Raw genomic sequence first — 22,858 nt, forward strand, 5'->3', positions numbered from 1 at the left:
AAAACCCCTGTTTTTGCCAAGGTGACCAACATTTTATCAATAGAAACATGCAGTCATATTGCTGTAAAATAGGAAATGCCATCCTGTAATGGACTCATTAATTTGTCTGTCCCCAGAATGACAAGGACAGGATTTCCCTTCAAGTTCTGCAGCAATGTGCTTGTCCAGGGGATAAACCACTCGAGTTTATTCTCATGATGTGCGTGAAAAAATTTTCCTAATTCTATACCAGCACAGGAAACTTCAATTTAGAAACTAATACTGGGCAGCAGAGATTAAAAGGAACAAAGCCTCGTGATAAAGGGGAAAATGATGAATCATAGAATCATAGAATTGGCTGGGTTGGAAGGGACCTCAGAGATCATCGAGTCCAACCCTTGAACCACCGTTGCGGTTGCTAGACCATGGCACTGAGTGCCACATCCAGTCTCTTTTTAAATATCTCCAGGGATGGAGAATCCACCACTTCCCTGGGCAGCCCATTCCAATGTCTGATCACCCTCTCGGTAAAGAAATTCTTTCTAATATCCAACCTAAACCTCCCCTGGCACAGCTTAAGACCATGCCCTCTTGTCTTGTTGAAAGTCGTCTGGCAAAAGAGCCCAACCCCCACCTGGCTACACCCTCCTTTCAGGTAGTTGTAGAGAGTGATGAGGTCTCCCCTGAGCCTCCTCTTCTCCAGGCTGAACAGCCCCAGCTCTCTCAGCCTCTCCTCATAGGGTCTGTGCTCGAGTCCCTTCACCAGCCTGGTTGCCCTCCTTTGGACCTGCTCCAGGACCTCGATATCCTTCCTAAACTGAGGGGCCCAGAACTGGACACAGTACTCGAGGTGTGGCCTCACCAGGGCTGAGTACAGGGGCAAATATGAAAAAATGAAAATACTGATGGGAAGAAAAAAAAAAAAGTAACGAATTCCGGAGGAAAGGGGCTGTGGTGGGGTTCCCCCACGCTCCCGGGCACACAGGAGCTGTCGCTGTGCCCTCTGCTGCCGCTGAGCTGCAGCGCTCACCGCTGCTCCTGCGAACCCGCGGGTTCTGCGGTGGGGAGAAGGCACCAGGGAGCTGCTTCCTGCAGCATCCCGCCGAGCAACTCCCCTGCTGGGACACTCCTGAGGTGCCTCAACTCTAGACTTCTCTTTCAGACTTATTTTTTCCCCAAGGCAAATGTTATTCTGAAGCAAGAGGGTTGCTAGGATAACTCCTGTCAACTTCCCCTCCAGAGGGAATTTCCACCTTTCATTTTGAATTTCCTACCTTTGGAGGATGTGTTTTATATATTTCATAGTAAGAACACCACAGAATCTGATATTAATATTCTTATGGGGTTTTTAATTGAAAAACCTAAATAAACAAACAAACAACACCTGTATTGCTTCTGTAATTAAAAGCAACCAGTTCTTAAATTAGCATCTACGTAGGATGGGTCATCATCTATACATCAGTTTACAGAACTGAAACCTTTATTCAAGCAGTGTATTTTTAAGTGTGTATTTTTGGTTCTGTCAGATAAGGAGCACAGGAAAGATACTGCTCACTTCCCTCATACAGCTACACTTTGCAGTCATGGCTTTGTAAGCAACTTCTAGTGACAGCATGATTTGCAGAATTTTTATTACCTATTAAAAATAGGACTATTTTTACCATGAAATTGTTTTCACTTACATAGTAAAAAAGCTTTATTACTTGACTGTAATTTGATTCTAGAATTATTAAACCACTTGTAACTTAATCTAATAATTCTGTTCCCTCTGATTATGGGAGGTAAAACTGCTGATGGGCAACAAATCAGTGGAAGTCTGCAAACAATTTCTGTGATGCTCAGATATCCCTGGGCTAGTCCTGCAACCTCTCTCCATTTTACATTGTGAAGAAGGGATGACTGCAAAACTGCAGCTCAGTGCCAAGCTAGTTATAATTTCTCCTGATACTGGTAATCTTAACCTGATCAATAAAATATTGGCCTTTAACATTTTCTTCCTCAATCTATTTTGCCCAATACCAGGTTTATTTTGGGGCTGAAAGGCATGAAAATAGATATTTTACAGGAAAAAAAAAAGCAGTTTATCCCATCCCCCACTCCTGTCTCATCCCATATAGGTCTTATTCAGGAATAGCAACAGGCAAGCAAAGGCAGATTAGACACATAAGTGAAGCTGAATGCCTGGATTCTGGCAAGGGATAAATTAAAAAATAGCCAAAGAGGAAGGCAAATCAGAAATAACAACTCTATCCTGTCAGTTTTAGTGACATTGGCTTCTTTGCTTGTCACTGGGTTTTATTCTTCCTCTTCATGCTTCATCTCCTGTTGTTTCCCAAGGCTCTCTTCCTCCCACTGTCTGTTGCTCTCTCCAGTGGCTCCCTGACTACTGTAACTCCAGCATTTTTCTGTAGGAGCACATTCTTCCATAACCACATACTTCTTAGATATTTTATTGTTGCATCCTCCTCCACTATTACTTGTTTCCTCCTTCCTGTCAGCAGAAGTTCTCTTTGTGGTGCTGGTGAGCAGAATCCCAAATGGTTTAGCACTCACACCCCATCAAATGCACTTCTCAAGTAAAAATACTCCTTTGCAATTTAAGAGTGTGGTATTGTCAGGGCAGAAGCATCTCAGGAGTTCATTTGCCTTTGCATGCCAACAGAATAGAGTCCATTAAAAATTAATTTTATGAATGAAAGCCTAATGACTGAGAAAATCCTATCTCATTCCCTTTCCTCATGGTCAGAATTACATGCCATCCACCTTACTCTTTCTCTTCCCTTCTCTCTAGCCTGTTCTCTCTCTCCCCTTGCTGGGATAATGACTCTTCATTATATGTGTTTTATCTGTCATTGCAACTATTGATTATTTTCCTAAAATTTGCTTTGTTAGAAGGTGTAATCGTTTTTTTTATACTCTTGTGGGTACCTTGGGAATCAGTGAAGATGCTTAAACTAAGCAGGGCTGAGCTTCTAATAAACCAATCACCTTCCCTGCAAGGCTTATGTAATTGCTGAGTTAGTGTAAAGATTCACCAAGAGTATTTGTATTTTTTTATTAAGAAGTTGATTTAGCTTAAGCTGTATTTCAAAAACGTACTTCAATCCACTGAGAAAAGAGGAGACATTGCAGTCTCATAAATACCACATGCTCAGACATCCCTTTGATTTCTCACAGGGAGCCTGGTGTGCAAGAATGGTTTTGCTAAGGCTCAGTATATTGTTTGGGTATAATCTAGGTGAATTCTTCCCACTCCGTCCAGTTTTCTCAGATGACTTTTCACTCATAGTTTAAACTCCATAAAATAATAGGTAACTAGACAGCTTCTCATTCATTTTTTGATGTTATCAGGGGATGGAGGTGTGCTACGTATGAAGAGAAATATCCTCATGCTCCTGGGGGCTCACAGAAGGTGGGGAGAAGGAAAGAGGGTCTGGTTGATCATACACTCCTGTGCTGTGGGGAGAAACTGGACCTGGCAGAGCATAGGGTTAGACCACAGTCCTGCTGCCTGCAACGTTAGCTACACACAAGTTAACAGGGTATGTAGGGGATCATATATCTGGCCTGACCAGGGCAAGCTTTCAAAGACAGGATCTTGCCCTTGTGTCCCGACAAGGGTCATTTTCTTTGAGATGCTATTTTTATCCTGAATTTCAGAAAGAGATTTTTTCCTTGTCTCTTCCACCTCTCTGTGTCCCTGGGAACTCAGATATTCCCAGCATCACAGCAGGAGAGGAGCCTGTTCTCGGCACCAGGTTTCATGGATGACTGTAGGGAGGCAGATAAACTGTGAACAGGGAAAGAGGCTTCTTTCCTTCTTTCTTTTCTTCTTACTCTGGTTGTTATCTGATCTCTATCCTGTAAATAAATATATATGTCCTTGCTTTTCTCAGGTCTGGTGCTGGATTCTGATAGGTTTTTAATTCCACCCACCCAGGCTTAGACAGTAGCTGGCCTAGCAAACTGTACATCTCTAAGCTTCCATGTCTCTGGTTAAAACCCCACCTGACCTAAATCTTGCTTATTATAAACAAGATTACAAATGTTGTTTTGGGGATTTTGGGTTGGTTTTTTTGTGTGTGTTTTGGTTTGGTTTTTTCCCCTATACAATAGCTATTACAGGAATACATAATTTTGCTTTGCAGTTTCTAGCTAAAACCTCCTCTAGGGCATTTAATATAAATGGCACTGAAAAAGTCTGCTCTTTATTCCCTTTTTATTTTTATATGGGTCATCTCCAACGTTTTGCATGTATTGTTATTATTGTTAGCATAAATTTCTTTCCTTCCCTGAGGCTTTGTTCCCAGGTTGGCACTCAGTGAGCACATTGCCTAGCTTTAAAAAATATTGTTAATAGCTGCCTCTTCCTCAAAAGGCCTGAGACCTCTAGGTATATGTACTAATGGGAAAATTAAAGGTTATAATTTTATCCCGATGAAACATGAAAGGCATGAATCTGTCCCCTAATGTAAACAATTTAAAAGTGCTTAATAAATGCAAAGCACTTACCAGTATTAAGTGACAGAGCTCTGTATGGGGATGCCTTGAGGCTTGGGAGCTATTTTGACTTCGGGGAACCTTGCTGTGACAATTTTTACAAGCAAGTATCAGGTACCATCAAACAGAGCTTAGATTGCATAGTTGCAACATATGTAATTCATACAACCTATGGTAATTATGTGCACTATAAGATGATGTGTGTGTAAATTATCCACTGTATTTATGAACTGATGAGGGCGCAAAGCAAGGGGGCTTGGGTGCTCTTCTGAACCAGTATCTCAAAGTCTTGGTCTTCCGGCACGGCTTCAAAGCCCGAAGAGCTGCGTGTAGAAATAGAAACAACTTTGGGTTTGGGACTACAAAGAGGGGTTCGGTGCGGGGAAGCCCAAAAGGCAGCGCGCCTTCAGCATCTTCCCTCTCCGGATCCAGCCCGTTCCCGGGTGTCCCCGCTACCCGGCTGTCACCCCAGCGGCCACTCCTGTGCCAGGAGCCCGGTGTTGGGGGTTCTGTCAGCCGGCCCGGGCTACGGGCGGCTCTGCACCTGCTTCCCCTGCCTGCAGGGCCGGCCCGGGGGAGGCCGGCAGCGGCTCAGCCGGTGAGGAGGCACGGCGGGCCGGGCAGCCCCGCACCGCCACAGCCCCGGGGAGGAGGCAGCGGGTTCTCCTCCCTCCCCGCGGCCGGAGGGCACCGGGGGGGCTTCTCCGCTCCCTTCCCTGCCGTGCCCGCCGCTCCCCTCTCCCTCCGGCCGCTGCCGCTCGCTCGGTCGCCGCCCAGCTCGGCCCCGCCCCCGCTCTCCGCCGCTGCCTCCGGGAGCCGCCGGTGCGCGGTGGAGCCACCCGGCTCGGGCTCCGCTGGGGGCAGCGGGGAGGATGCGTGTGCGGGGCTGGCGAGCTGGAATCGCGTCGGTGTTTGGAGCCCTCCTCCTCCTCCTCCCTCTCCTCGCTCTCCCCTCCTTCCCCGCCTGGCAGCGAGGGGCTGGGGAAGTGGCGCTTACACGCGAGATGGCTTCGCAGCGGGGATCGCTTTGAGAAAAAGATCTCCCCCTCCCTCGCCTCCCCCCGTCGCCGTGGCCTCCGAACAGTAAGTGGCAGGAAGGAAGTAAAGTTGCAAACAACCTGCAGCGGCAGGAACTTTCTGAGCTGCTCCAGCTGCATGTGTTCAAGGTGCCTTTGATGTGCGTGCAGCAGCTTCTGGAAAGTGGACTGCAGCTTCCCCACTCGTCAGCCCTCCCTCTCCCCCACCCTTCCCAACCTCCCCTCCCACCACCGCCACTTCAGCCCACACACGCAATTTATTTCAGAAGGGAGAGGGGGGAAAAAAAAAAAAAGTGATGAAATGAGCAAGAAGTGGTGAATTACCACAGCGACTTTTCTGTAAGAGCGAACGAGCTGGGAAGAGGAGCAGCGGCGAGCCACGGGCACCCACCGGGCACCCACCGAGGACCGCGGGGGCTGCCTGGTTGGCGGAGTGTGAACGCGGCTCCGCAGCGAGATGCAAAAAGCCTTATCTGCTTGCATTTGACTCGCGATGCCGGCTCCTCACTAGAATGCAAACGCTTTCACAGGATGAAAACAGGTTTGTTGCAAATTCTCCTGGAAACGTTTCATTCTCCACCGCCACCACCTTCCTGTCTGAGATGTCAGAGAAGATCTTAATGATGACACGGTGGCAGATCCCTCTGCTGCGTACCCTCCGCTGTTCTTTGGAGATGTTAAGGCAGAGATAAATCTTTTATGCAGCTGTCTTTTCATATCGGTAGCGGTTGCTGCACAATCTGCACTTGATTGCAGCGAAAATAATCTTTTTAGGATTCATTTCACAAAATGATGCAAAATAAACACTGATGGGAGAAGTGGGGGAGAGAAAGCTGTAATGAAGTAGCGATGGTGGATTAATCTTCCCTCCTTTCCCTCCCCTCTAATGCCCTCCCCCAAAATGTGAGCCTTTTCTGAACGCAAAATGCTACATTTCTGTTTTAAAGCAGTATAGATGTTGGGGGGGTCTTTGGCTGAGGTTTTGGAGGGAGACTTCCATCAGTGGTTCTTGCTTTATGGACTGACTTGCTTGAATGTCTGGCTGCCAAGGCCATCAGCTTCTCTCTTGCTTTCACCTGTTTTAAAGCATGTCTTGTCTCTTCCAACACCACGCAGGTCATTCTTCCAGAATGCCAGAGGAAAGTTCGCCAAAGCGGAGTCCTCAAAACATCCCATACAAGGACCTGCCCCATATCATCAACGCTGATGGGCAGTATCTCTTCTGCAGGTATTGGAAACCAGCAGCAACTCCCAGGTGAGCACTTCCAAGCAAATGTTCTGTTTCACTATCAGTAAATAAGACTGTGTAATTATTTATAGCTTGACAGGCATTACAGGGCTGTGTGCATGGAGCTTTGCAGAACCACTAGGAAAAATTTCTGTCATCTGAGAGAGCCCCTGCTGTAAGAACTGTATTGTGCAAAACTTTTCTCACTCAGATTGGCCTCACAGATGTAAAACGTGGAGTTACTGTGCTTTCATGCACAGCTGGCTTGGTTGGCAGTTCAGAATGCTGCCGAGTGGCACATGCAGGTGGCTGATGCCTATCAGCAATGAACAACTATGTTGAAACTAATGGCATGGGCAGTCAGGGAGGGACAGCATACAGGCTTAAGGATCTTTTTGATTGTCTCAGTGTCAACAAATTAAACATCAACATCTGACTTCAGTTTCAAGAGCAGCTGCCAAAATCTCAGGGCAACAGGCAGAATATGGTTTGACTGTTGCTTTTTGGCTGTCATTTGTTTTTTCAAAAAGTTATTTATAGTTAGTAAATGATTTAGGGAGCTCTTTCACTGGCAACTGTGATTTCAAAACTAACCTGAGTAATAAACACTGCCAAGGAACCAGATGGAGAAATTTCTCTATTTTTTTTGTAATGTAAATAATCCCTTTATTGTAATAGCTTTCTATGCTAACTGTGTGCTGTTTATGATCTGCTATAGAAAGCTATCAATAGTTATGATCTTTCTTCTTCCTCCCATGCTGGCTTGGCATGTGTTTATGCTACCACCGCTTGTAATATAGGTAGCTACTTCATAAAAGTCTGGATGTTGTTTTATTGTTTTCTTCTTCTGAAAGCCAACAGGAAAAGCAGAAAAGCAGTCACAGTAAAAAGTTGTTCCAGCTGTAGTAGGGAGTTGAACTATTTCCTCAACCACCCAACAGGGTAGACATCTTCCTGTGTCCAAATCAGTGTTCAGCTGCACTGAGAGATGGGCATGGGTCCGAGTTGTGGTTTGGTAGCTGGTTGTGGGTTTTCTGCCTGCCAGTCTAAGGGGCAATGACATAAAGCTGTGAGGTGAGCAGATCACCTAAGTACACTGTCCTCAGGGGAGGGGACTGTGCAGCCACCCCACCATAGCTCAACTGCATCATTTGGGCTGTAGGACATGGGTCTTGTTTTAAGATCACCAGGTCCACAGAACATTTTAGAGTTACTTCTATTCACTGGCTTTCAGAAGCAAGGAGGAAACTTTTTGGCAATGCTGCCTTACATAGTCTTTGCACCAACCTGAAGATTTTCTCTACAGAAAAAAAAAAAAGTTATCAAAACAAGCTTCTACTGTGAAACCAGACTGTCTTGTATTATAATGCTAATTAATCATTAACTGCCCAGAAAGTTCTTCACCCAGTTGTGAAATTGCTTTCTTTTTTTATGTTTAATTTCTTAACAAATTAGTAGCAAGTGGTTGGGTCTTTGATCCAGAAATGAAAGGATGATAAAGAGTTGAGAGTTAAAGCTTGCTGTGTAAGTCCTCTGGGTAGTTAATTTTTTTGAGGGCTCTGTGCACCAAGCAGTTGACTGAGAATGAGCTCGCCCTAGTTCTGTGGCAACAAAAGTGGATGGGATCAGTGTTTGCTCATTTAAACATGATTCCTAAATGCATGTGTGTGTGTGTTTGTGTTTGCATGTTTCTGTGTAAGGAGAGAGCACACTGTTATTAGCTCTTTTTGCATCATTGTGTATGAGAGAGATGGTAAGTGACTGGAAAAGAAGTTAGTGCCTGAATCCTACAGTCAAAAATGCTCTTGAAGGGCTTTGATAGGCAAACTAAAAATACATTTTTTTTTCTCTTTTGCTTTTCATAAGTAGCTCAGCTTTTTCTGCTTCATATTGTAGAAGCTCAGCAGCTTTCATCTAATTTTAAATGTTCATCGAAAGTCATCTATATATATGTATAGGGAGAGAGGGACACCTCAGGGGACTTTTACAGGCCCGTTACAATTTATTCTCTTTCAAATACTGAAGGCAATTCTTTCAATCTTCTAACTCAATTGTTGGTTCAGGTTCAAATCTTAACACTAATGAATGATGCTATAACTGTCAAACAGTGGCATCTTCCATTGATCCATTATGCATTTAGTCCCAGCTAGGCCTGTAGAAATACTTCTTCACTGCAGATGCCCAAAGGTTCTCATTGGTTTGTCTTCTATTAGAATAGAACTTACCATTCTTGATCCCCCCCCCAGGGAGGGTTAAAAATGGGATATCTGCCAAAGGAAAAATTAAAAAGTAGCCCTAGCCTGGGGTTGGAGAGCAAACAATGTCTCTGCAGCCTCTGAGAGGGGGAGCAGCCAACAGGCATGGCCCCTTGGAGCTAGTGCTTCTTTTTTATCTCTTTTTTTATCTTAAGGTGGATAAAGGCTGTGGCTGACTAATGTGACGTAGCATTTTTTTTCTTAATTATTTTTCAGGAAGAAAGGAAAAATTTGTGAGGTTCTTTTTCTTCATGCTCAGAAATATCCAGGCTCTGATCCTGTGTGGTGTTGATCTGCCTGATCAGCCCATACTGGTGCACATATGGAAGCTTTGTTAGAAGTGCCACCGAGGCCAAGGTTGTCCTGTGAGTGAAAGGCACCTATTGTGAGTTCCTCAGCAGGGTCTGCTTTGTTTCCAAGGGGGATTTAGGTGATTACTTCACAGGAAGCTGACACACAAAGGCACTCAGATGTCACAATGATTAGATGGGGTAGATAGAGTAGGTAGTAATGGGAATAAGGAAGGAGGGTAACACTGCTTTCCTCTTGTTTTTTGGGTGGGCAGTAGCTGACAACATCAGAGCTGGGGACTGGGTGCTTTCTGCTGGCAGTTGGTGCAGGTGTGACCTCCCAGCAAGCAGCCCTGCGAGCTGCCCAACTTGTTGAGCCAGTTTCATCCTAAGTTATAATTAAGTGGTCTTGCTGAATGCTGCAGGGAGGAAAAAGCTGTATGTTCTGGTGTAATTTTCATGGGTTGTGCCAAAGGTAGGATTTGTGGAGCATAAAAACAGGTAATTCTTGGCACTGAGAGCTCACTTGTGAGTCCAAAGCTGAAGATCTGGGCAAAGCGAAGTATTTTAAGGTGCACATCATGGTGTTTGGGGGAACTTAATCATTGTTACCAAACCAGACTGATCTCATGCCTGTGGTGTGTCCCAGTAGCTGAGGAAATCCTACTTAATGGGAAAGTAGTCTTTGTGTAAGCAAAACCAAATGGCTTTGTGTGAGGTTAAAACCTCTGCCACCACCCTGAGCAGTCTGAGTCGAAATCTGAGGTAATAGGAGATGAGGAATTTAGAATCCATGCTCTGTTCCCAGCTTGCAGACAAAGATGCTAAGAATAGAGGTGGGGTGAGGGAGGGGAAGGAAAGTTGGGAGGAGAAGTCAAGACATTTCCTTTGAGGCCCCTAGAGGGCCCGGAGAGGTTCAGAGATTACCTTCTTTTCCTCTCTGTTCTGTATCCCCATAGCCTTTTCTGGATGCTTCAGCTGTTCCTGTCACTACCTAGATAAGCACTAACAGTTTGTTCTGGGGCACTTTTCAGCCCCTCTGCTTGACCTCAAATAAACCCTGTGAGATTTATTGACCTGGAGTAGTTTTTTCAAAGATGTCAATGGCCTGCCTCTTGAGAAAGTGATGCTCAGCTCTCTCACTGTAGATTTGCTGCTCTAGGTGAGACACTTGAAGACTGAGACATTTGTGGTTAGAGGATGCTTTTGAAAATGTGGGTTCCAGACATCCTTGTTTCTGAGCTTCCTCATCAGACAGACATCACTCTCTGGTTAGTTAGCATGATGCTTGTGTGTCTCTGCACACTGTGGTCTGGTCTCTCCGTGCACTTCTTTGGTTGTCTGCAACTGAAGTGGGGTGCCTGAGGGAGCTGCCTGAAGCTGAGACACCTGTAGGTCACAGATGTGGTGCTGGTCAATTGTTAATGTGTACTAAAATGGGTTGCCTCAACTTTCAGCATTGTGAGGGTTGATTTAAGTGATCAGATTTGCAATTGTCTGAGTAAACAGTGTCTTTGCAGGAGTCCTTTCAGTTCTACACCTGACAAGGGTGATTAAAAAAAAATTAAACAAACAGAAAGCACCTGCTTTCCTGTTTACTTTTAAAAATTTGTTTTACTCTTTGAAAAATGCCTGTCATTCATTCTGACTTGTTAGCACTGAAAGGCCAAGCCAATAAGGAGAAAATATATTTCTTTCTTCCCTAAGGACTTTACAGGATGCCTGTGGTGCAGGAATACAAACTGCCTTTATATTTGAACTGGCCCTGAAATTGTGAATATTGCTTGCTGATTTTGGCACCTCATTACCAGCATTGCCATGGCATTTCCAGAAGAACAGCACAGCTCCCAGCATGAGCAGATGACAAAGTTGAATTTGACTTTCAGACCCTTCCAAAATGAATAAATAATAAACCAAAGTGAAATCAAAGCAAAAGGAATCACGTTACTAACTGTAATGTCTTTAAGTATACTGGGTGTTGTTAGCCTCTATAAACAGGGAAAGGAAATTCACTCTGGAAGAACACTTGTTTGTACTAGTGGGGCTTATTTCAAACTAAGGCACAAGGACTAAATTTGTATCGTACAAAGTGACTTCTGTCAGCACAGTTTGATGTAGGATGAATTTAGCTCCCTCTGTGTCTGATCACATCATACACAGTGCACAAGGGAAATAACAGTTATCACTGTCAAGTCAACGTTCCAGGCTTTGCTTGTTGTATTTCATTGCCTGAGTTTCTAAAGCCTCCTTCCTATTCATCAGCCGTGTATGTGTTCCCTTAATGCCTATATTCTCTTTCCTCCACGGAACTGTCTTATTTATTGTGAATAGGGGCATCCTTTTTATGATTTCTACTGCATTTCAGAGAATAAATTAGCAAACCAGGTTCACATAAGAAGGACACTGAGAAACAGGAGAAAGGCTTTTATTCTCAGTGTAGATACTTCCAGCAGGCTTTTTTAGCAGGATAATCTTTTTCAGTACCTGCAGGAATGTTCAACAGAAGTAAATATAGTTTTGTAACTCAGAGCAGTAAAATTTCATCCTGCTCCTGAGGCAGCAGCAGAAGAAGCAATATGTTAGTTCTTGGGATGCCACTTGATGGGTTCTTGGGAACAGTGCTGTCCAACACGATGAATGTCAGAGGCAGAGCTAGAAACAGAAGAAAATAGAAATGGTGTTAAGATTGTGTTGAAAAACTCAGTTTCTGCTCATGAGACAGAAGGCTAAGCAAACCTGGCTTCTCTCATGTAAATAGCTCATTTGCTTTCAGTGTTACAGGTGTGGTCATCAGTATTGGGTTTGTACCATGATCCTGCTGGATCCCTAGCTGGTCGCTCAGCAGTTGGAGACCTTGAGCTTGTCCCAGCAGGTCTCTTTCTCCTGGGTAGACCCTGCACTAGCTCTCCTGTCAGACTCTGGTGCTTCAGATTTTTTCAGCTCATCAGATTGGGAGCACTCTAAACCAGGTGTTTGTTGACAGTGATGCAATAGTTGGAGCAGAAAAACTTGACAACCTTATCCAGGTTCCAGATGCAAGAGCACTTCACTAGCACAAGAAATGTGTGGGTTTATACAAAACAATAAAACCAGATGCACACAGTTCCTTGCCTCAATATCTTCATCACTCTTGAACATCCTTTGGGAACATACAGGAGTTCTTTTAGATCACCGTGAGTAAATCCACAGCAAGAATTGGCTGGTCTAGTTGTACTGGCTAGAAGAGGGCATTTTTTCTAGATGCCTGTGCAAAGGAGTTGGCTTGTGTATCCTTTCAAGTTCCCTTCAAGCTGCTGTGGTTTTGTGCTTTCCAGAATCAGGGCAAACATCTGATCTCTTTGTTCTTCTAGGGAAATTGCATTGTTCTAAGAGCTGTCCCTGCAGACACATTTGGCTAAGCTGCCTTCCCTAGCTTTAGGCATGTCATTGTCCTAATGGGCTTCCACTTGAATGGAAGCCATCAGTGTTTTATATCTCCTTATCTCCTTTTGTCCCTTATCCAAGAGATGTGACACAACCCTGATAGCAAATGGCTAATTCTCCTAAGTATTCAAGGAGATGGTTTTGCATCCTGTCCATGAGATTCCTTAAGATATGCTTAGGCAGGTCCCTCACCTCCTCACACCCCTGTTATAAACTCAACTATTCCCACACATCCCCACCCTCACTGTTCCAGTACAGACATCTGATGCTATACCATTATGGCTTTATTATCCTAAAGGAAGGAAATTAGCAGCATTAGGGTAAAGTTTTTCAGCATCATTAAAACTATACCTCTCCCTAGTCTTTCTCCTTGCAGACAAACAAAATCTCACTCAAGCTAACTGGAAGAGAAGTACTGGTATAACAGTCCCAAATACCAGCCTTGGGCTGGTCCTGACCACAAATATCTTCTAAAGCAGCCAGACCTGGGCAAGTCATTGTGTGGTGGTGTCAGGAAGGTTTGTCAAAGCTGACCAGACTCGCTGTCCAGACAGTGATACCAAGGTGTGGCCTTGGTGACAAGTAGGAACTGGCTGGTGGAAACAGTGCAGGTGGCCAGAGTGCTCCAGTCAGGTTCACCTGCTTCTAAGCACATTCCTATGGGCTGTCCTCATCTAAGAGGAGCAGGAGAAGGGATGGGTCTTGGAGTGTGCTCTCCTTGGGGATGTGTTAGTTTCTTCTACACAGATGCAGTGTGTTTGTAACCAATGGGATTCATTATTTTTGCAGTAGTAGCCATGTAGCCATTTTCAGTGTCCCAACACCTTGTGTAACACCGAACTTCTTGAATACTTTCACTGGAAGGAAAGAGTCACCCCTTCTGTGTGACTGACACTTGATCTCCAACCAGGAGCTATCTTTATTCCTGCTTGGCAGGCACCCCCTTGATGGTGGAAGCCTCTGAACCCTCCCAGCTAAGTGATGGCAAAGGCATCTTGCTAGACCTAGGAAATTTAATGACAGAAGGTAGAATAAAGAAGTCAGTGAGAACAGGCAAACACACGGTCAAGGCTGTCATTAGTCAGTGGCACAATGAGCAGTGATACACAGAACCGGACCCTTAATTTTCTGTACTTTTTGTTTCCTCATCTAAAATTTGGTGAAACCATCTATGCAAGTGATATAAATTGGATCTAGAATCACTAGAAAAGTGCCAGAAAAATTAAATTCTTATTGAGGTTTTGGTGGTTGAAGAGTGCTTGAGAATCCACTGCTCAGCTACAAGTAAATTGTCTCAGCAGCAGTCTGTTAAAAGCAAGAGAAGAGAGGGAATAAAAAAGGGAAAGAAAATATTGACAACTGGACTAAAGCCAAGCATTTAGTGGTAACAGGGCAGTAATCATTTGCTCCAGTATTGTGTGTAGATAGGTAAGGAGAAAATGTACAAACTACCATAGATTTGGTAGGCAAGAAAGATTACTGATCTTTTTCAGCCATTTGTCTGACTTGTGATATAAAGGGCTTGCTCTATATGTTTTCTTTCTTCCTTGATCAAGCTTGAAGCTTGCAGAGTGAGGGAATAACACTTACATCTTTGGCCTTTTTTTAGAACATAAAGTTGGTTTAATTTGCTGTGGTTGTCAGCAGGTTAGCTAGTTCACCAGCTGGCAAGATGATCTTACTTTATAATTTTTCAACATATTTTTTACTTTTATTTTCAAAACTATCTCAGTGAGGTTTCAAATTCAACTGTCAAATTCCAGAAATATGCAGTGGCTTAATTTGCTGAGCTAAAGGCATGAGGAGCATTGAGGAAGCAGTAAGTAATTAAATTGCTGCAGAGATAACATCAAGCTGACTTAATGGGTAAGATTTTTCTTCATATTTTTGATTTTGTGTGAGAGCTAGCTTACAATATTTGGAGTATTAAAACTGCATTCTGTGTAGCATTTATAGTCCCATTTTATTAAAAGGATATTCAAGCAGTGTTCAATCATTCTCTGGCCTTCTGCAAAAGCTTTTGGCAAGGAGCACCAAGTGCCTCACCCCAGGTTGTCCTGAAAATGTACAGATCACTGCTCTGACATTATTAGCTGCCCACAAGTTCATTAGGACAGGAAGCTTTTTTAAAAACTGACATTTTTCTTTCCAGGTTCACTGTGGCCCCTTGCATGTAGCACGAGGCTGAAGCCATGGTGACATTTTGACTCCTGATGGTTGTAGCATCAAGGCAAAATGTACCATCAAGGGCTGTTTACATTTTGCTAAGCCCAGAACACTGTAGGACAGATCCCTGCTCCAGCAGCCCACAGCTCTGCAGGCAGTTACCAACTCTGCTGCCATGTGCCCGTTCCAGATCTCAGACACCACACAGGGTGTGGGCAATGGGGGCTGCAGTGCTCCCTGTCCCTATCTCATGACAGAACTGAGGTTTCTGTTCCTCTCTGTGTCCCACACAGCATGTGCAATGGTCCAAACCTCATCTGGGAGCTCTGTTGTCTCTGGTGCCATGAGCATCCCCAGTGTTCATAGAGTCATAGGATGCCTGGTTGGAAGGGACCTCAAGGATCATCTGGTCCAACCAGAAAGGTTAAAATGTAGTTATGTAGAAACACCATTTAGAGGAGGTGGCTGTTAAGCCTATCAAGATGAGTCTTAAAAGCATCCAATGGTGAGGAATCTTCTTAGGGACATTATTCCAATGTCTGTCTGTCAGTCATGCTGTGGTGCTAGAGCTGATGAAGCTTTTCCCATTCCTTAGCAGGCTGTGACAGATGCTCCCCTCACATGTGATCCAACAAATGGTGTCTTGTAAGTTGGCAGAAGAGAAACTCAGGAGGAAAGACAAAACATCTTCCCTGCTGCTAGCTCTGACTTGAGCTCTGACTCTTTCTTTGCCAGCAGAGAAGTCAGAGCTGGTCTGGCAGTGGTGGGGTTAATGATTGTGGTATTGAAAGTATTTGCTCTTGATATTGCGTGGGCTTTTTAAAAGTGGTCAGAAATGTGTGGTACTTCTCAGTTGCTGGTGCAGCACTCCTCATAAAACACAGCGTTCCTGCAGCAGAATAACAGCTTGTGGTTTAAATAAATGTTGTTATTTCTGCTCTGCTGTAGGTGTACATGTATGTTTTGGTTCAGTGACTGCCAGATACTGTAAATGAGTATTGATTTCCTTTTCTATTTTAAGCTTTTCTGCAGAAAAGGCATCCCACATGCCTTTTGCTTTCTTTGCTTCTACCTAAAGCGATCGCAGCCAAGGATTTATCTAACTGAATACTCTTTATTTTATTGTTACCACTCATCATTGTTTTAGTAGTTGCACCCCACATTGCTCAGGTCCCCATTCACCCTTTGGTGTTTAAAGCTTTTACATTTAGGGCTTTTTAAGAGCCATTCAACAAGACAGTGTTTAAAACTCACGGCAAGTAGTTCCTTATGTACATTGGTGTGGTAGGTATCTCTGCCATGGGTGAAGCTGCCTTGGTGCTAGAAATGAATGAGCATTTTAGGAAGCAGGTAGCTTCAGCTGTAATTGAAGTGTACCAAGAAATAACACAGACCTGGATTTGGCAATTGCAGTCTGAAATGTCTATCCATTTGTGAACTTTCAAGTCATCTGTAGGTAAACTATTGCACCTCAGCCACAGTTCAGATTTACTTTGGTTCAAAACATGAATAAATATTTCAGCTTTTAAAGCCCATGTTGCAGCCATCGTTGTCGTAGCAGCATTCCTGTATCTCAGGTTTAACTGCTTCCATTCAGCTTTCTTTCCTACCCCAGGTCTTCAGCAAACGAGGAATAGTAAATTAATCGAACATGCTCAAAGCCTTGGCAAATGCTTTGCCTGTGACATTACTGATTTCCCAGAGGAATAGCTGCTGATATTGATTTTGACAGAGCCTGTAAAGCCTCTCACTGAAAAGATTCCTCTCATAGCTGGGCAAGCCAGAAGTGCAGCTCTGGGATCTGCCGAGATAGGTTTACTTACTGGAAATTAATGTGCTTAATCTCAAAGTATGTTAAAATATACATAAGTGCTTTATGATTAAGAAATCAATCCTTGAGGTTCCATCTCTTAAGTCTATAGGATAATTCCACCCTGGCTTGTGGAAAAACCATGCAGAAAAAGATTGGCTATTTGGAGACTCATGCTATCTGTGTCATCTGAACTTTTAGTGCGTTTGTCAGTTTGTTAAAGATAACCTGTGAAGGGAGGCCACAGATGAAACTGGTAAAAGTGAGGACAGGTAATTGATTCAGTCCAGGAAGTGATCCAGAGGTTCACATTGTTGGTGGAATCACCTGGTTACAAACTGTGCTGTCAGGTCTAAATATTTCAGGGAACTGAGGTGGTTTTTTTTTGCTTTTAACCATTGCCATACGACTGGGAATTGCACAGTTAGTGCTTTATTAGAAAGTGATAATATACTACCTCAAGTTCACACAACAGATGAAGTGTCATCCCCTTTCATGCTCCTTCCTTATTCACAGCTCTCTTTCAAGCTAGTTAAGACCACATAAGAACAAAACACCTGATCAAAGTGCTTCAGTTGTGCAGTTTTATTGCAAGAAATGCTTGGAAATGTGCTGACTCCCTTGTGCTGGGTGTGTTCTTCTTGGCTTCTTCCCTGCACCAGTGCCAGGGTGATGAGCAGAAGTCTTCCTTTAATAGGTTTTTTGATACTGCTTGTCATGAGTTGTCTATACCATCTACTCCCTAAAATAACATCTTGAGACTGGAGGTGATTAGAGCCATGGCTAGATTCTAAAATGTGGACAATCCCATTTTTAAGAACCATTTTTTTTTCTAGTGAGACTTACCATGAACTCCTGGTGAGCCCAGGTTCAGACCACTAGTGATGTCCAGCTCCTGCATGAAAAATACCTTGTGAAAAAAGTGAAGTCAGAAAAACTGCAGACTTGTCTTAGAGGAATTTAGGAAACACTGCTCAACATGTAGATGATTTGTATCAAACTACAAACACTAGTTAGCAAGCAAACGTGTTCCTAAGGACTTAAAAGTCAGCAGGTACTTGAGTGAACCTAACCAGAGGGATTGATTTACTAAGTAGAGTAATTTTCATCACCTACAGAGACTCAGTTAGAACCTCTTATCTCAATACAGGGATTCTGCTGTCTAGTTCCATCCTCTGGGCTATGCAGAAAGGTGAGATTAAATGGTCAAAATTGGATTTGGATGCCATTGTAGGGTGCATTTTTGCATGCCTTGAGCTGATCCCTTAATCAAATACACCTTGTTCCTTCCTAGTAGGAAAGACTTGTCTTTTGGTACTGAGTTGGTTTTGCCAAGCTATGAACTTGCAGCAGCAGTAGGTAGTGACTTGTCACTGGAACAGGTACTGGTGCTCTGAACATGCTGAGATTGCAAGTGAACTCAGTAAGAAAGAACTGTTTTTGTAGAGGTACTCTGAAACAGAGATGTACTTTTATTAAAAAAATCCCTTCTTTGTTCGCTGAACAGGTTTAGTCCTGAACTCATGAGTAGTGCTGAGTTGAAGTGATAGTGACTGTGCAGAAGAAAGCTTCTGGCCCTTCAAGTGCAGCTTTCTTATGCTCTGAAAGGACAGTCCATCTAATTACATAAGACTCTCTTTTTCCAAGATTTTGTTTTGGAAATGCAGGCAGTGCCTGCATTTTGATTTCAAGAAGAAACTACTACATGACTGGTTAAACAGTAATTTTTGTCCCTTTGGAAATCAGAGGTTCAGTGCCAGTTCATGAAAGAGGAGGGGGAGGTCTGCAAAAACTGTTCTTGCTCTTACTCCCTATTTGTTGGTTCTCCACTGAGAGTTGTGGTCCTGCTGCCATCTTCCATCTGCAGTTGCTTTGCTTCCAAGTGAAAATAAATTTTTAATAAAAAGAAGTATATTATTTTTCCTGATTTCCAGGGGGATCTATGCCAGAAATTTTTGCTTTTTGGACTATTCTTCCCCCACACCTTAAAGCTAATCTAAAAATGTTGGGTGTGATTTCAGATCAATTTGAATTTTGCAGTTGATGTCCTCTATGTAAATAATGCTTTGCATAGTTTTCTTAGGAAGAGTCTGCCCATATTGTGCATTCATCCTTGTAGCTCCCTTTGGGAGATATGACCTCCAGTTTATCTCTGTTGTAGTCTTGGTGCTGAGGAAAGGCTGAAGCAGAACAGGATGTTCCCATTCCAGCCTTACTGGTCCAGGGGCAGGGCTACCACCAGCTCATCCCTTCCCCAGATCTGTGTGTGAGCAATGCCTGCACGCTGCTTCTTTGAGAACAAAAGTAATAATTCTTCTTTCAAGGATTCCTGAACCCTGTGGAAGGGCAACACCCCGAGAAAAGTGCAGCTCCAAACCTTGAGCTGCCTGTGTCTCCAGGGTCCTTGTCTGCCTTGTGAGGTCAGAGCAGCAGTTAGCTCTGCTGAGGAACATCTCATCACTGATAACAAAGCACAGAACTTTCTCCCTGAGGCAGACCATGTAACCCTAGAATCCCTTCAGTTTTATCCAAGAAAGAGGTGGGAAGATTTGGCCCATTAATTTCAAGTTACACACCTCAAGTTTCACCTCTGCTCTCAGCCTTGTGTCTCCTAAAATTCTACTTCAAAGTTTCCTTCAAGAAAAATGCAGCTGGTCTCAAATGTGAACTTTGCAGAGATTTGTCTAGAGCTGTGAAGTTGCCAGGTTTCAATGATTCCTTCCCTCCACCCCCACCTGAAGTTTCCTTCCTCTCTTCCCTGTATTAGACCACGCATGAGATATTCTCAGTGAGGGCTTGCTTTTTGAACAGCTACAATAAATCAGCAAAGGCTGTTTCTCCACATTGTTTTCTGCTGGCTCAAGCAAGATCCTGTTGAACCTTTTGTTTTGAAATATATCTGTACTACCCAGTTCTGTCTCTGCCCCATTGATTTATAGTGTCTGTGTTTCTGGTGTTGTTGAATAACCTACCCATGTTACTCCTCCTGGAGGTCATGGCAGTTCTCAGATGTCCTCCTAACTCTATGCTGATGAGGGATTGTGTTGATTTTGAGATGTATGATAAGTCTGGGCTTTCAGATGTGTTGTGAGAGAGTTGCTTGTGGAAGCAAGGGCAGATTTCAAGACTGAACCCTAAATCTCTTATCACATTAGGGGGTAGGATGCTGCCCAAACTAACAGCAGCCCCTTTGGAGAGGCTTGACTGGGAACTTCCAAGTCTGAGCAAGTGAGGTAAGAAAGTAGGAAGCAGAGTTTTCTGGAGGGGTTTGGTTTTTAATTGCCAGTTCAGGAGCTGGACAGGAATGGAGCTACTGACTCTGCTAGACTAGACCAAACCACATCAAATGTGAATGTTCAGAATCCTAAATCCCCCAAAACCTTATAAAATCAGGGAGAAATTATTTAGCATGTGCATAGTGCATTGTTCCTTTGGCATATTCTGTGGTGCTCAAGGGTTTTTAAGAGACTAAACTAGTGCAGTCTGTCAGGAAGAGGTGAATTCCTCCATCTCTGAAATATCCATGCTGATGCTTCCATGGTCTGTGATACTGAGAGAAGGTAGATGGAGACAGCTCCAGGGCATTGCTATTCTGACTTCCTTTTTCTCCTAAGGGAGGAAGAGTAGCCATGGAACTGCTAGTTTCACATAACATTGTTCAGTTTCAATGACAGCTGAATAAAGAAGTGGCTGCCCAGGTTATGGACCTGCATGGCAAAGCTGAGCACATAGAGGCTGGTAGAGCAGAGGCTAAAAATGCATTTGTCAAAAAAACTGAGCAAGAGAGCAAGCAAAGCTCTTTGAAACATGGCTTGGAATTGAGCTCAAGGTCATTGCCTCTTGAGCTTTCAGGGGGACATAACTCTGCATATTTCCTAGAGACAGAAGGATGGCATGAAGTGACACACCTGACTCCACCATAAATTTTCCTGTCTAACATGGAGTCACCAGGCTGAACTCTTGGCTAACTGTAGAGGTCACAAGCACTCACAGCATGAGAGAAATTGCCAAAACTATTTGTAATCCCATGGCCCAAGTTTTGTCAGAGTTGCTTCAGGACACAAATCACCTCAGGAAAATAAAAAAAAAAAAAAAAAAAGAAAAAAAAATGCTGGCTCAAAAAGCAGATACAGAAACATTCCTCTTCCAAGCTTGAGGTCTTATACCCCTCAAGAGCCCTGCAGAGAAAGGTCACCAATGCCTGTTACAGTGAACAAAACAGTTCATTGTATGTTCTTGGAAATGATTAGCTGGAAATTTTATTTTTAAAAAAGGTATTCTTTAACCAGATAAACAAGTGTAGAAAATTGGAATGACAGGTAAAGCTTGACAGAGTCACAAGCTACTTAATGTGTAATCTTATTATGTGAAAGATAACTTCATAATCAGTGAGGACCACTAACCCAGCCAGCACAGGAATGCATACCTTTCATTGATTTTCCAGTGTAACATACTTTGGAAGCAAAGTATACATGACATTAAATTCTTAACAAGTTAAAATTGTTTTTGATCAACTGTCTAGTTGCTTGGCCAAAAATGTCACCTTTGGAATGGTTTTGATAAATAAAGATTAATTGTTCATTACAGTTCCAAGTCGCAGGCTGATGCCAGCTACAAAGGAACTGATAAATCATCTCAAACAACACAACAAAGTGCAATACTTAATTTCAGTAAGCCAGGCATTTTTCTGGCAGCCCAGAGAACTCAGAACTTTCCTGTCAGTGAGTTTTAAAAAATTACTTTAGGAATTTAGTGTCAAGTATGCAAAACTGCTCAAGTCAGATGTTCTTTGTTAGAGTTGATCTGATTCTGGTAACAAAATACATAATACCAAATGAAAAGCATAGTTCCCTTATGTAGAATAACATGGTATTAGCTTGAGTTGCAAGGACTTGATTCAGGAAATAACTTCCACGTGTGATTAAACCAGTCCTTATTCAGAACAGCGTTTATAAATCCTTTTTTACCTTTTATCTTGTATTGTGTAAGTCCTGCAGACTTTCATGAGTTAAAGATAGTTTTCTTGAGGTTAAGGAAGTATTTAAATATTGTACTGAAGAGGGATGCTTTGGAATGGGGTGGAAAAAAGATTGCATTTTTCGTGTATGCAGTCATAGGAAGTTTGTCTTCAATTCTTTGGTCTGGTCCCAGTGGTTTGGGTTATTTTCTGGCAATAAAAGAGTATACATGGTGTACCACAGAAATGTCTCTGTCCCCAGAGGACACACTACGATAACATCTTACTATCCTGCTCACAACCTTCCTCATCTAGTTCAGTTTCAACAGCATTTTTGTTGAAAATTAAACAGGAACATGGGTCTTATGCCCACCAAGACCCAAGCCATGAGTTGTGTTTCTGGCCTGCCAGGTTTCATAGCACAGCATCTTTCTGGGTGTTATTTCAAGGTATGCTTCTTCTAATGACAGGTTTAAGAAGCCTTGGTTTAAGAGGCCTGTTGCTTATTTGTGTAAGCTGGGTGCTGCTCTTTATTTTCCCTGCAATTCTTCTCCTGTAATTGATGGTGGAATTGCATCTATAAACAACTGTACTGGCAGGGCAGAGGGAGCAGAGGTAGCAGTGAAGAAAGTTGGAACCTATAAAGCTGGTACTTCTCTTGCACCTAAAGCTGAACGTATTCCCTGCAAAGCTGCTTCCTGCACAAGAAATTAACTCTAAGAGGATGTGGAGTTACAGTGAGAAATACGGGAGGGTGGCAAACACCTAAACCTTTGATCAGCTGCTGACAACTTCAGGAGGCAGGACAGAAGGATGATGTGTTCGGATGGGTTTGTGCCCACTGAGTTTGTGTGGCAGCTTGGCCTCCACATCCCCAGCCCCCCGAATCAGACTGGGATCTTTGCTTGTGCCTGGTACCTACCCCATGTGTGGCACTGTGGCTGTTGCTACCTGCAGCTGCTGCACAGGAGGGACTGACACCAGCCATGGGTGACCAGTACAGTGGAGATGTGACAGCAGGGAATGGTCACCTCCAGATGAGAGAGGTGTAACCACAGCCTGTAGCTGATTTGGACAGCATAAATAAATATCATCCTGCCCTCTTCTTGTAATGAGTAACTGCATCTGTGTGCCAAGCTGGTCAGTACCAGGAGGCAGAAACCTGCAGTGGGGAGAGAGGAGGAGGTGGTGAAGGCTAAAGGAAGGGATCTCT

The 22,858-nt window shown here is 43.5% G+C and overlaps 1 protein-coding gene across 3 annotated transcripts in view; it reads left to right on the forward strand.

Moving 5' to 3' along the window:
* The window catches only part of MGLL (monoglyceride lipase), a 98,358-nt gene that overhangs the window by 35,067 nt on the left and 40,433 nt on the right, over positions 1-22,858 (forward strand). The window contains exons 1-2 of one of the 3 annotated variants that reach the window (XM_030458462.1): positions 5,270-5,562; positions 6,633-6,771. In XM_030458462.1, coding sequence (XP_030314322.1) covers positions 6,647-6,771 — 125 coding nt within the window. In that variant the 5' untranslated portion in view covers positions 5,270-5,562; positions 6,633-6,646. Of the gene's footprint in view, positions 1-5,269; positions 5,563-5,587; positions 6,058-6,632; positions 6,772-22,858 lie in introns of those variants that run through there. The other 2 variants (XM_030458461.1, XM_030458460.1) reach the window with 2 other exon arrangements.

This window comes from Calypte anna, chromosome 12 (assembly GCF_003957555.1).
Source record: "Calypte anna isolate BGI_N300 chromosome 12, bCalAnn1_v1.p, whole genome shotgun sequence".
Taxonomy (NCBI): domain Eukaryota; kingdom Metazoa; phylum Chordata; class Aves; order Apodiformes; family Trochilidae; genus Calypte; species Calypte anna.